The sequence below is a fragment of the Poecilia reticulata genome, linkage group LG6 (genome assembly GCF_000633615.1).
Source record: "Poecilia reticulata strain Guanapo linkage group LG6, Guppy_female_1.0+MT, whole genome shotgun sequence".
NCBI classification, from domain to species: domain Eukaryota; kingdom Metazoa; phylum Chordata; class Actinopteri; order Cyprinodontiformes; family Poeciliidae; genus Poecilia; species Poecilia reticulata.
The window spans coordinates 21,500,029-21,513,695 of NC_024336.1; the positions used below are offsets into that span (position 1 = coordinate 21,500,029).

The window sequence follows — 13,667 nt, forward strand, 5'->3', positions numbered from 1 at the left end:
GCTCTGGATCAGCCACATCATCACTGGAAAGTATGTCCATAAAGTGTGCAATGTGTATTACTTTGTGAACTTTAACGATAGACAACTTTGCATAAACTTTGGACTTAATAAGCTAACGTAGACGACAAGGCTCCCCAAGTCACCGCTGACCMTGGAAACTACACACTGGACTTCAAGCAAACTTCAAAGTCCCAAATTCACGTCRAACCTGGGACTTTGATTTACGAAAGAAATGCAAAATGTATTTCCATCTGGAGACGGAGTTTGGACCACTAAGCAACACTCCAGTACTTTTTCTCCTCGGCCCACATGAAACACATCTGACGTCRTCTTGGGTTCAGATGTAGCCCAGCTTAAAGATTGCAACAGATGTTTTCCGTGTTCTCAGTCCCTCTGTGTGAGGGAAAGCTACTCCAGCACAGCCTGCATCTTGTGAATCTCGCCTTTAAATCCTCTCAAAGGTGCATTTATTGCTGTTTCTAACACAATTTTACCTTCCTCTAAACTTTTCACTAACAMGCCTTGATATGGCATTTCATGAACTACAATGATCTTTTCTGGCTTTCCCTTTGTGTGGAGGTTGTTAGTGACTATCTGCTGGAAAGCTGTCCAATCAGCAGCCTTCCCTTTGATTGTGTAGGACAGAACAGAACAAAGCATCTCTCCACTGAAAATCATTCAAGATKAACTTTTCAGAGAAATTGACTTTTAGGTTTTCATTATCAGTAAGCCATGATCTTCAAAATTAAATTTGGTTAAATGCTTGAATCATTTATGTAATGACTCCAATGATATGTAAGTTTCACTTTTTGTACTGAATTTGTGTTGTTGTTTTTTTTCTGTTTTCTTGTGAACTGCAGGATGCGAACAAGAGTCCAGCATTTCGATGTGGATGTATGTGTTGCTGGGAAATGTTCTGCGTGGAATTGGAGAGACTCCTGTGCAGCCTTTGGGAATATCCTATATTGATGACTATGCACAGTCAGAAAATGCTGCCCTGTATATAGGTAATGTAGATGAATTCACAACTATTTAGAACAAAAAAAGACACTTATTTTATTCTTTTGGTGTTTGGTAACTGCTATCAAAGTAACATTTTTGTGCACATTCTTGTAGACCTTAGTGACATGAAGTGGCGATTAGTTGCTCATATTTCACATGCTTAGTTATGGATTTCCTGTGTGGATTATTTCAGACATAATGAACGTTTCCCAAGATAGCCACTTCGACTCTTACTCTTAATATTGGTCCTCACTAAAAACATCAGTTTTAACTTTGGTCAAACATGCTTATGCATTGAATACATAAAAAAAAAAAACAGATAACTGTAGTGACGCTGAAGGAACATGCAGCTGAGACTAAGTGCTTTCTGTTTGTCACAGGTTGCATCCAAACCATTGCAATTATTGGTCCTGTGTTTGGTTTCTTGCTCGGGTCTCTGTGTGCCAAGATTTATGTCGATGTTGGCTACGTAGACATGGGTGAGTAAAGCTGAACTCCTCCCGATGATTCAGACACGCTGTTGGATAGTCCTTTAATGGTTTAGCCTCTGGAAAATTAAGTTAGGTTTGGAAATTGTTTGTTGTACATTATAGTTTCTTCAGGCATTTTGCCAGCAGAAAATCCAACTGGACAAACTTCTGTGCCTTGTTGAAGTATTCACAACCCTGAAACATGGAAAATTCATTACATTACTGTCACAGATTTGGATGCACTTCGTTGGGTTTTATTGATACTTTATTGAGTTTCACAAATGGAAGTCTACAAAATTAAATWAAAAATTTAATTAGAGCTCARCCCAGAAGTCCAATTAGTTAATAAAGAACTCCACCTGTGTGTCATCTGGTCTCTTTATGAATKATACTGTCCTGCAAATGTTTGTTACCAAACATTGGTGAACATAAATATGATAAGGGTTTCTTCCACCACTAAATTATGGACTTATTTGAATTTGTCTATCTTCTAAAATTATATTAAAACACATAGTGGTTTGTGGGTGTAACCAGACAAAATGTGAACGCTCTGATCAAGAAGGAAGACATTTTTTTTAATGCTCTTGTGAAACTCTAGTTTAAGCCTAAAGCAAAGAAAAGATGGACTTTATGAACATGTACCGAAGGTAGAAGAGCATTAAAGTCAGTTTCATGAAAGTGACAAACGTGTAATTAATTCATGAACATGGGGATAAATTCCACCACCAAACACTGTGTGCTTCTCCTTTCACAGAAACAATCACCATCACCCCTGAAGACGCCCGCTGGGTAGGAGCGTGGTGGCTGGGTTACCTTGTGGCTGGCACTGTCACGCTCCTGTCCGCCGTTCCTTTCTGGTTCCTGCCCAAGTCTTTGCCAGTACCTGTGGATAAACATGATAGTGTCTGTACTCCAGAGCAGACCAGGTTTATCAAAGATGCAGATTCGCCAACCCTRGACCACAAGATCAGACCAGAGGAACCAACCAATTTACACGTGATGGCCAACGGTACAACAAACCTCACAGGGTTTTGCCGTGTCATATGTGTTTTTTTCACCTTAAAATCACAAACTGCAATGTATTCTTTTGAGATTTTATTTGACAGATAGAAGGGAACATAAAAGGTTAAAAAAAATTAAAAAAAAATCACTGCCTTCAATGTTTGAAGTCTCCTATCAGTCAATACTTCTACTGCCGCTGCTACTCCAAGTTGTTTGGGGGAATCTGTACAAGCTGTGCACAAATAGAGCCTGAAATATATTCTCATTTGTCTTTGGAAAATAGCTCAAGTTCAGTCATGCTGGATGGAGAGCATCTGTGAGCAGTAATTTTCAAGCTGGATTTAGGTCTGGGCTTTGAGTGGACCATTCTAACCCTTGAACATGAGCTGAACCTTACTACTGTAACTCGGGCTGTTAGGTGTGTTCATTCTGATGTGCAGTCTTAGTTTTCTTCCACTCTCAGGATTTTGTCTGTAGACTAAAAAGTTTAAGTAAACTGCATAATTTTGACTAATATGAAAATAAGTTCTGTTACATTACATAAAACTTCAACAAAATACAACAATGTTTGCRGTTGCAGTGTGACAAATTTCAAAGGTTGCATTATGCATTAATTGTTTTACAAGGGAATATGTTCTRGATGTAGACAGATTTGTGTCTTTATGTGCTTACTGGAGTATTAAGAGTTGTATTGCCTCTTTAAATAKAGGCATTATCTTCTACCCTGCAGGATAAATCTCATTTCATTGTCTCATTTCACTACATTTTGCAACTTATTAAGAACGATTTATTAATTATTACCTATTTTTTTATGATTAATTTGACATGCAAACATTGACATTTATTAATTGAGACTTTCCTCCACAGAATTTGTGCCAACATTGAAGATACTTCTTGGAAATCCTGTCTACATCCTCTACCTGGGTGTAACAATCATCCAGTTCAACTCACTCATCGGCATGGTGACCTACAAACCAAAATACATTGAGCAGCACTACGGCCAGTCGGCATCAAAAGCCAATTTTCTTATGGGTAAGTAAATTTAGACATTTTTAATTACATACATCTTTTTAATTATTGAGCTGAAGTCGGTAAGTTTTATGTGTTTTGTTTTTTCTAGTAGGGCATCTTTTGATACATTTGTATAATCCAACCTCTACCTATGTTTGAAGTAAGTGCTGCAGCTCCACAGAGCRACATTTAGCACAATGCTTGGTATTCTGTTGTTAGCAATAAACGTCACAGATTAATAAGGCCATTTAAATTATCAGTATATTGCAGCTGAAAACTGTGTAAAAACATAGATCTCATTCATCACCACAGGGTTCATGGGTGGGAAATGCATACAGTTCAGTGTGAAATGCATACATCTTCTTAACCATCAGAAGACATTTTTACATCTTTTATGAATGGCTTCAAATACATACAAGACTAAATTAAAATGTCTTATTTTTATCCCTGTTTGGAAGGGAAGTTTCTGCAGATGCTGCTTATATAACTTTCCTAAWCCTCTCTCCCTTTAAGAATGAGTTGTTTCTTTTTTTTTTTTTCTTTGATTGGCTAGGCATGATCAACATCCCAGCTGTGGCCCTTGGGATGTTTTCTGGAGGCGTCGTCATGAAGAAGTTCAAGCTGGGCGTCATGGGAGCAGCTAAATTTGCCTTTGGGACTTCCCTGTTGGGGTTCTTTCTGTCATTCCTATTCTTAGCCATGGGCTGTGAGAACTCGAAGGTGGCTGGCATCACAGTTTCATACACTGGGTATGTAATCRTTATAAGAATTTGGTTTTAAATAAATGTTTTCAAGCCGTCCTTATGCGTGGTGAGGTATTCAAGTGTCCTGGTTAAATAACTTCTGGATAGGCCGATTTTGCTTCCAAGTGCCAAAAGCAAAGCAARGTTTAAGTCAGTAGTCATGTTTGCCGTTGCCGTGGCTACCAGGACACAGTTGCCTTAAAGGATAATCAGCCTAACGAGAGCAGARGCAGGTGGGAACGTTGTGTGTTTAAATTTTCCGTAATGCATTTCCAAAGGCGATGTAGACGTGACCTTCTAGAATGTGTTTTCTTTTTACGTTTTGCTCGGATTGTTTTTGTTCTTGAGACAGAAGTGTTAGCCAGACAAACCCCAACTTTATCCCTGACATTCTTGAATAGCTTTAGCAAATCCACTGCGAGAATGTTTACACAAAATAATCTGTTTAGGGAGATTTGGTCTGKGTTTTTGAGAAAGTCCTGCACCRGTAACCAACATAATTCACGTTWCTTCATGTGGTTTGGTTGTAGACTTTTTGCTTTTATAAATGTTTCTTTGTTGTGTCATGCCTGCGATCATTCGCAGMACATTACGTGTTGTTGGAATTACACAAATCAGGTTTTTTGATCAGACAGTTTGACAGCCTCAAGATTTTCTTGTGTAAAGAGTTTTTCTAGGAGTTCTTGTGTGTAAAACATATTTTTTGTTTTGGTCAAGTAAGTAGCTTAGCAAACACTTAATATACATTTGGGGGAACATGATTCACAGCTAAATCTACCCATGAAGTCAGAATAAATTAAGTATTTCGATCGTAAACATGTAGTACCAACATAAAGACAAATTATTAGAGTTTCTCTTGGCATTAATTTGGATTCTCATTAGAACTGTGCGAACATTTGGAGACACGTTTTGTCCTTATAAAACAAGTTTTGTATGCATCAAAAAGCATTTATCATGTTTTGTTCCAGAACACTTGAATTTCCTCCCGCTGAAACTAAAAGAGAATGTGAGTTTCTCTCTATATTCCTAGACAAAATGCACAATGACATGTACATGTTCTGTTGTTGTYATTYACAGAGTGGACGACCTGTCTTATCAGGAACAGTCTTTGTTTTCTGGCTGTAATTCCGGCTGCTTGTGCTCGACGAAGGAGTGGGACCCAGTGTGTGGAGAGAATGGGATCACCTACATCTCTCCTTGTTTAGCTGGATGCACGTCGTCCTCAGGCTCTGGCAGAAACATGGTTGGACACGCAGCATTTCCATCCTATCACCTATAGCTAATTGATTTTTTTTTTTTTTATGAATTGATTGTTTCTCCTACTGTCAGGTTTTTGACAACTGCAGGTGTGTGTCAGTGACTAATGTCCAGCCAGGAAATATAACGGCTAGTTTAGGCCAGTGTTCACTCAGACGCAGTTGTGACAGAGTGTTTCCGTACTTCCTGGCTCTGTCCGTCCTCAGTTCCTTCATCATCTCTCTCGGGGGCACGCCGGGCCTCATGYTTCTTGTCAGGCACGTAATAAACGACGCATATCGTAAAAAATTGTTTCAGTGTGATTAAATAAAAATAATGAAGGGTTTAGTTATGTGCTTACAGSTGCATAAAGCCCGAGTTGAAATCCCTAGCTCTTGGAATCCACACACTGGCCACACGCACCCTGGGTAAGAGCTTCTGATTACCCAGCGTTTACTGGATGCTCTCATGACTAATTAGCAYGAAATGAACTGGTAATATAATCTCAGACCTTAGTTGATGACAGTGTTTATGACCGTTTATATTGTGCATTATTTGATAATATCACAGAAGACTYATGTCTAATGAGGGAAGCTTAGTCTACTGGCACTTGCTAACATTGGCTTTGAACTGTAAGTGTAAACTATATCAAAAAGCCTCATTAGTAGCAGATGAATAAACTAAGTTTTCTCCATCGTGCACAACAGCAGGAATACCCGCTCCCATCTACTTTGGCGCCATAATAGATACAACCTGCCTCAAATGGGCATACAGCACATGTGGAGGAAAAGGTGCTTGCAGAATWTACGACACTTCATCTTACAGGTAATGTGAACACAATGTATTGAAGCGTAAAAACAATTTCTACGTGAAATGCTTTAAAACCTTTGGGATCTCTTACAACCGGCCAATAGTTTCCAGGAACTGAAAAACAGTTTGAAGTTTAGTAATTTGTTACAAATTTAAAAGACTTTAAATCAGGGTTTAAAGCCAGAGCACCTCATCAATGTAGAAACGTAACTTTTCTTCCCTGTTTTGAAGGTATTACTCTTCAGCAGAGAGCGAACTCTTGATTAGTGTTGTAGGGAGAGAGCAAAGACAGATATGGCCGGATTTCTTTTAATTGTCACACTCTGAAAGCTCCGCGTGGATTTTAATTACGGGCCAAACTGTTTGTTTCTAATTAAGAAAATGCTGAAAGGGCGGTAATCCCACCTCGTCTTTATTCCGAGCCCTATCAGCTGCGAGAGGATGACCGACGTGGCTTTAATTAAAATGCAGTGGAGTGAAGGCTTCTTGAAAATATGAATACAAAAGTGTGAATTTTAATAATGACTTTCCCCTTAGGGATTTGAAGCTTGACTTAGACATGCACCAAAGACTACGGAGCAATCTGTCCTCTAACAATATTGTTTTTAACACAGGATAGTGTACCTGGGCCTCACACTCGGTCTGAGGGCGGTCTCCTTCTTCCTTTGTGTTTGGGGATTTGCTCTTCTCAAAAGACACATTAAAAGGGAGGAGAAGGAGGCTCTGAGCAACCAAAACGGTGAACTGGAGTCGCTGAGGAAAGAAGAGAACAGCTCCATGCACTGTGAGCAGTTTATACTGAGCCCTGACTGCAATCCCGAAAGAGAGACTCGTTTGTAAGCTGCTGCACATCATCCTCTCCTCTGACTCTTGATGCACCACACGTGTGCTGAGACATATCTCAGACCAGGCAGGTATATATATTTGTACATGATTTGTGCAGAAATGTGTTATCTGAAATATTTAGAAAAAAACAAAAAAACAGTTGTGCTGTATTTTCTGTAGAAATCTTTGCTTTTATTTTCAGCCCGGTTGTAATGTCAGCTAATAGAATACAGAAACTGTAGTCACACACTGCTTCGTTAACGTCGTGTCCATGTATTTGCTCACATGTATACTCACATTATTTCTTTGGTGTATGTTGGGACGACATTTTTAAATCTCTGTAGGCAAAGTTTAAATGTAAGTTCTCTGCAAGGGAAAATAATCGCTGTATGTCCTGAATATGTTGATTCTAGCATTGCCTTGCATACCTTACACTGTATGTTGCAAGGGCAACAGTTTAAGCTTTCTAACTAATGTGTTACTTTTAAACAAATAATGCAACAGTGAGGCTCTTTGCCGCAAAACCTACCTCATTTTTCTGGTTGTACTATGTTGTGTGTAGACTCCATGTAGCCACCGCTGTGCCTCATTTTGTTTTAAATTTTAAATTTCACGCTGATCTTATTTTTTATTGTCTTTTTTTGGATCATGGCGTTTTGTCAACATCTCTTCCTGCAAGTCTAATACAACGAGCAAAACAGGTTTTGCATATGTCACCATTTACTGACATGGAGCACCCACAAGATATCAGTGACAATCCCAAAAATCAACATCATTTCATGAATTAAGTTATGTGTGCTTCAGTGGAATGACACAGGAAAGAGATATTAAACACTTTTCTTTAAATCCACTTCACATCATATTAATTGATCCTTTAATAAATGGGCGTCGCTATATTTAGATATATTTAAAATAAATCTGTTTGGACAACCTTTACAATTAACATTTACGATCAGCGTTGTTTCTATTGCTTTGCAAAAGGATCAATTCCACTCGACTGAGAATAATCCTTCCACTGAAGCTCCACTCCAGGTTTTCCTGGTTACCTGCAATAAACGTTTGCAGGAAAAACATTTTTGAATTAGTTTAAAAATAACAGGAGAGTCCTTCTGTCTTTCTCTATACAGGAGATGCTACGTTACAATCTCACAAAATGTCCCTAATGTACAGTATGTGTTTTTGTAAAAGTCAAAATATCTACTCTGGAGTCTTTTGGTCTTTTCTGGGGCATTATTGTACGTCTTTATTAAGTAATACATCTTGAATCTGTGGGTCTCATAAGTTATTAAAAAAGTCATAATCAGCAATAAACTCTCAAAACATTTTTCCAGCCGGTTACAGGTTCTAAGATTTTATATATATTAAACAATCTTCTCCTCCAGAAGAAATTAAACCTGAAGAAATTTGTGACGAAGACATATGGCGTCTGCTGTTGCTGCATCATCTCGTCTGTGAGCGGAGTGGAGGTAAACCCAGCTCTCATCACAGCTACGTGATTACTGATCTTTTTTATCCTCAGCACTCTGGAGGTTCTGTGGGTCGAACACAGAGTCATCAACGAAACATGACGGCAGTGAGTGAGGTGAAAATGTTCTGTAATTTGTGCGACGTACCTGCAGCAGATGGTGCTCCGTTAGTAGTCTGTCATATTCATGCGCCAGACCTTTGGCCTGTTTTTTCATGGCTTCAACTTCAGCGTCAGACCTTCCCACAGCTGGACACAAAAACAGTCAGTCGTTTCTGAAGAGTCATAAAAATCTCTGCCGCAGTTGTTAGAGATGACTTAAGGTAGCAGCAAACTAATGCTGCTACCTTTAGGGCCTAGAAGACCTTCAATTTTTATCCAGCTTAATAAAATTGATGCTCGTTGTCTTGTTTGGGAAGAGTAAGCCAAATTTTAAACTTGCTCTGACAGTTTTAGAATAAAAACGCAGGAAAACTAATATTTCTTGAAGATTTAGCGTGTCTAAAGCATCGTTGTACAAGAGAAGATTTCAGTTTTTACTTTTAACAGTGATTGTTCATTGATCTTTACTAGATGTAATCATTTGTGTGCTTTGTCATTGGGTACAAAACATACAAAAATATAACCTTAAGTAATTGGCAAGTACAGAAGTTTGACTGTTTTTAGATTTTTAAATTTTTTTATTTAAACAAATGAAAGCAATGACTGACTACTCACCTTCCTCGGCAACTTTTAGTTGACTTTGTAGCTTTTCAATCTCCAACTTCAATTGATTATTTGTTTTCAGCGTAGATTGTTCTCTTTCCAGGAGAGCCTAAGCAAACATGATCATCCTTGGTTAACAAATCACTATTTTTCATTTTTACATTGGATAAGAGAATTCATTATCTCATAACTACAGCCGTCTTTTACTTATTTTTTCAGTTTAAATATTAGAATTTGAAAAAAAAAATGTGTTTGTATGTCTGATTGCAGCAATGAAATCAGATCTCGTAATCAGTTCCTGAGAACTTGGAATACTTTCATGTTCTTTATATTCTTGACTACTTGAGTGATAAGTATATTGATGCAGTGCTACTCCTATTGCAGAACAATTTTTGGATATTTTTCCCACCTCTGCAAAAACATAATCAGCTATAAAAAAAAAAAAAGATCTCAGTTCAGTTGTACTTGACAATGGCCTTCTGCAAAACCTTTGATCAGAACAAGAAATGCATGCAAGATATTTAATTTTTTTCAGGTTTTTATCACTGAAGAAATATAAATCACTAGTTCTCACTGTTTTGAGAATCTGGTTGTCCTCCTGGTGCCTCTCAGCTGTTTTAAATGCATTATCCATCTGTGCCTGAAGACCTGCAGTGTTTACCAAAGTCTCAGCAATCTGGTTTAGCAGAGTGACAATCCGGCGCATGACGCTGCAGAGCAGAAAGGCAAATTGGCTGCATGTTGCACAGATAAAGCAGGACCTCAGGATGTCGTGTGTCATCAGGGTGAGCAGGAGTCGCTGAACTCACAGCCAGAGAAAGAGAGAGAAGCCGCAGATGTAAAGGTTCCTCTGGGCCCTGAACAGCTTCATGTGGACGTGGTCGTACAGGTTTGGGCTGGCCTGAGCGTCGTGCACGGGCTCAGGGCCAGAGTACTTCTGCACGTCTCGGATGGCGTCTGAGGTTAGAAAGCAGACGTGACAGGTTGAGCAGGAGGACTGATATCGCTTATTCATGCAAAACTTTTCACATTTTGTCGTATTGCGACCTAAAACGTTTCATGCAATACAGGAACATAAAGTATCCTGTTTATCCTTGTCCAACAGTTCAGGCTCTTTCTACAGAGTTTATAAAAGTTCATTTTCAGACACAGGTTGTCAGTTGGATGTGCTGTCATTGTGGACTTTGACTAGGCCATTCAAGCTTATTTTACTTCTGGGCTGTTTTAAGTTGTCCTGAAGTTTATATGACCCATGTATTGTTGGGATGAGCTTCCACTTTTATATAGCCAGAATATACTACAATGTCTTTACATTCTTAATTTATCACCCTGCTTTTTAGATTGCCCACAACTTTATGATGTTTCATAATGTTGTTTTTTCACTAAACCTCGCAGGTCTTCACAGAACAGCTGCATTAATGTTAAGATTGATTTAGAAATTTTGACATTGCACTCAAGTTGAGGGCAATCCTGCAGTAGAAACTGAAAATAGTAGCATTTGATATTCTGTTGGGCTGCACAGTGGCGCAGTTGGTAGAGTTGTTGCCTTGCAGCAAGAACGTTCTGGGTTCTTTCTGCATGGAGTTTGCATGTTCTCCCTGTGCATGTGTGGGTTTTCTCCGGGTACTCCGGTTTCCTCCCACAATCCAAAAACATGACTGTCAGGTTAATTGGTCTGTCTAAATTGCCCCTAGGTGTGAGAGTGTGTGTTCATGGTTGTTTGTCCTGTGTGTCTCTGTGTTGCCCTGCGACAGACTGGCGACCTGTCCAGGGTGACCCCGCCTCTCGCCCGGAACGTTAGCTGGAGATGGGCACCAGCACCCCTCCCGACCCCACTGAGGGACAAGGGTGAAAGAAAATGGATGGATGGATGGATGGATATTCTGTTGGTAATAAAATCTATTATCAAAACAAGCCAATATTTATGTATTTCACTTCATATCAGACATTCAAGCAGTGAACAAATAAAGTATCCTGCAGTACTATATGTCTGCCAATGGTTTAATGAAAAAACAAACTGTCAGAATACCTTAAATATTCACAAAATTATATATGCAGCCATAAACCTCCAATTTCAGGATGCATTCAATGTTTTTCTGATTCAGAGCCTGGCAACAATGGACAATTTCACAGGAATACAAATGTATCCCTAGTCATTGTCTTCCCGTTCTGCGTTATAATTTCGTTCTACTTAATTTTGGTGTGTCAAATATATGTGAGACATGATGAATGAAATAATGAGAAATGCCAAGCAAAAAATATGAGAAAATTGAAGGAATGTGACCGCTTTCTGTCGGCCGAGTCCTTACCACAAAAAAGAACAACAAGGGCCATTATCATCGCAAAGAAGAACTTGTTCCAGTAGGGAGATAACCAGCTCCAGATTCTCCATTTGAAAACTAAATGCCATCTGCAAAGACGGTACAATACGTGTTGCTTTAATGTCAGACAATAGAAGTATTTATTCAAACAATAAAGATGCAATCAGCTGGAGAATTATTAGAACCGCATTGTTTACGCTTTGACTCAAAAGTGTAGATCAGCACAGTATGATCTACACAGGCCTCTAATTGCATGTAAAGTGTTGATCTAATGGTAGCATGTTCTGGTACCTGTGTGCTGATATGAAGGGTATGCACAGGATGAGGTTGAACACGATCTCTGCATACAGGAAGAAGGCCACCGCCGTCCACTGGAGAGTCATCACAACGTTTCTGTGGAGAATAAATAGATAGAAAATGTTTTTAAAAATTGGACAAATCTATGATCTGTATGGCTCCCCAGTAAAGGGGTTAAACTGACCTGAACCCAGTGATACACAGTATAGTCAGTAATAAATTGAAACTTTTTTAAAAATCTAAGCTACTTTTTCCTGCTAAATTAAACTACATCTGTGTGTTACTTTCTCAGCAATTCTGATTTTTTTTATTTTCAATCGACTTGCAGATGATCGTACCTGTCTCTTTGTCCCGTAACTTGAAATCCTGTCTCACTCCTCTGAGCAGCACTTTGAAGGTTTTCAGAGAAATGAGAGTAAACGACGGAGCTGGCAACTTACCAGGCAAAGGTTTAAGGTTTAAGCTGGAAAGTACTGGGGAGTCCCCACACACTGACGCTCATCCACATGCTCTCTCACACACACAGAGTCGCAACAGCTGCTGGGGAACATCACAACACCCAAAGCCTGAAATAAAAACTCTGTAGCTGACCTCCTTCGCCATTCCCCTTGGACTCAGTGAAAGATCAGAGCGTTAAAACTCGTCTGAAATCTTTGTTGTGGGACACAGAAAGACTGAGAGTTGTCTTTTGTCTTTTGGTTTGAGTCTCTGTCTTTCTCTGCGTGAAGGAGAATGTGTTTGCCGGGTGTGAGCTCATGTTACACGTTGCTTTACAAAAATAGCCAAGTGTGGACGGCTGATTCGAAATAGATTCAAGCTGGTTGTTATTCTAACCTTCTGTTCAAATTTGTATTAATTGCTTGTGCAATTAAGGGGAACATAATCTGTGTGTTAATTTTGCGAGATACAGAACCTTGGAAACAATCAGAACTTTTTTTTCCCTCCTTGGAAATCACCTTGGCATCACAAGTAATAATAATAATAATAATAAAAAACAAGCTTCATATAAACTTCCTGTATTTTGCATAAATCCACCACTGGGATTCTCAGATCGCAGTGAACAGAAATACAACTTCATTTCTGTTTATACATTTTATTAGAATAGAACAAAAATACACGTTATTGTCCCACAGAAGGGAAATTCAGGTGCAATGCATCAAACTCCACAAAAAGATCAACATTTGTTTAAAAAAAAAACATTTAAATAGTAAATACAAAATTAAGAATAGTATACTATGCAGATCACAATATAAATAAAACTGTCAGAAATGCCATTCTCCGATCCAAGGGACGTGTAACTGTGTAGGACAACTTTTTTTTAAAATATACATGACGTGCATGTGTATCTGTGCATTAAAAAGCCATCAGAGTATGTAAAATATTCGAAAAATTAAAACTGTGCAGAAATCCTGAGTTATTAATGTGAGTAAAAGTGTGCAAATAACTGCAGAAATAAGAAAGAGATTTGTGGCGATGGTGGAACGACCACCGGGTTCAGAGAGGCTTAAAAAATGTTATTACTATACTTAATTTTTGCTTTTTTTTTTTTTTTAAAGAAAATTATCAGTGAAAAGCTGATTGAGATGTGATTATATTTGTTTTGGGTTATTTTTTTTACAGACAAATACTTTCTTTGTACTCACTTCCTTTTTGTTTCTATTTGTTTCTAAAAGAAACTCCAAATAACAAAAAACATTTTGTTATTTGTTATTTAGCAAGTTCATTGCATTGCTCAAGTCTTACTTTAAGGTTTTTATTCAAAACATTCTAAGCTGTAGTT

At 38.5% G+C, this 13,667-nt stretch overlaps 2 protein-coding genes across 2 annotated transcripts in view; one reads left to right on the plus strand and one right to left on the minus strand.

Moving 5' to 3' along the window:
- LOC103466323 (solute carrier organic anion transporter family member 1C1-like) overlaps positions 1–7,723 on the plus strand; it is a 13,137-nt gene extending 5,414 nt beyond the window's left edge. Inside the window, exons 6-15 of the mRNA XM_008411822.2 lie at positions 861–1,007; positions 1,383–1,481; positions 2,227–2,481; positions 3,342–3,506; positions 4,039–4,234; positions 5,306–5,471; positions 5,558–5,742; positions 5,828–5,892; positions 6,172–6,289; positions 6,889–7,723. Coding sequence (XP_008410044.1) covers positions 861–1,007; positions 1,383–1,481; positions 2,227–2,481; positions 3,342–3,506; positions 4,039–4,234; positions 5,306–5,471; positions 5,558–5,742; positions 5,828–5,892; positions 6,172–6,289; positions 6,889–7,114 — 1,622 coding nt within the window. The 3' untranslated portion in view covers positions 7,115–7,723. The remainder of the gene's footprint in view (positions 1–860; positions 1,008–1,382; positions 1,482–2,226; positions 2,482–3,341; positions 3,507–4,038; positions 4,235–5,305; positions 5,472–5,557; positions 5,743–5,827; positions 5,893–6,171; positions 6,290–6,888) is intronic.
- Positions 7,724–7,819: 96 nt separating this feature from the next.
- Positions 7,820–12,701, minus strand: LOC103466324 (B-cell receptor-associated protein 29-like). The gene is made up of 9 exons (XM_008411824.2): positions 12,479–12,701; positions 12,226–12,276; positions 11,882–11,983; positions 11,579–11,679; positions 10,079–10,226; positions 9,844–9,979; positions 9,282–9,378; positions 8,713–8,813; positions 7,820–8,631 (listed from the first exon to the last, which is right to left on the minus strand). Exons 3-9 carry the CDS (start codon positions 11,971–11,973, stop codon positions 8,596–8,598), a joined length of 711 nt encoding a protein of 236 aa, XP_008410046.1. The 5' UTR covers positions 11,974–11,983; positions 12,226–12,276; positions 12,479–12,701; the 3' UTR covers positions 7,820–8,595.
- Between the last annotated feature and the right edge of the window lie 966 nt (positions 12,702–13,667).

Coding starts and splice junctions, on each gene's coding strand:
- LOC103466324 (XM_008411824.2), bottom strand. CDS start 11,973: ATGACTCTCCAGTGGACGGCGGTGGCCTTCTTCCTGTATGCAGAGATC. Junction 9,980..10,078: donor TTCTCTCTCTTTCTCTGGCT/GTGAGTTCAGCG, acceptor TCTGCTCTGCAG/CGTCATGCGCCGGATTGTCA. Junction 8,814..9,281: donor ACTAAAAGTTGCCGAGGAAG/GTGAGTAGTCAG, acceptor TTTTGTGTCCAG/CTGTGGGAAGGTCTGACGCT.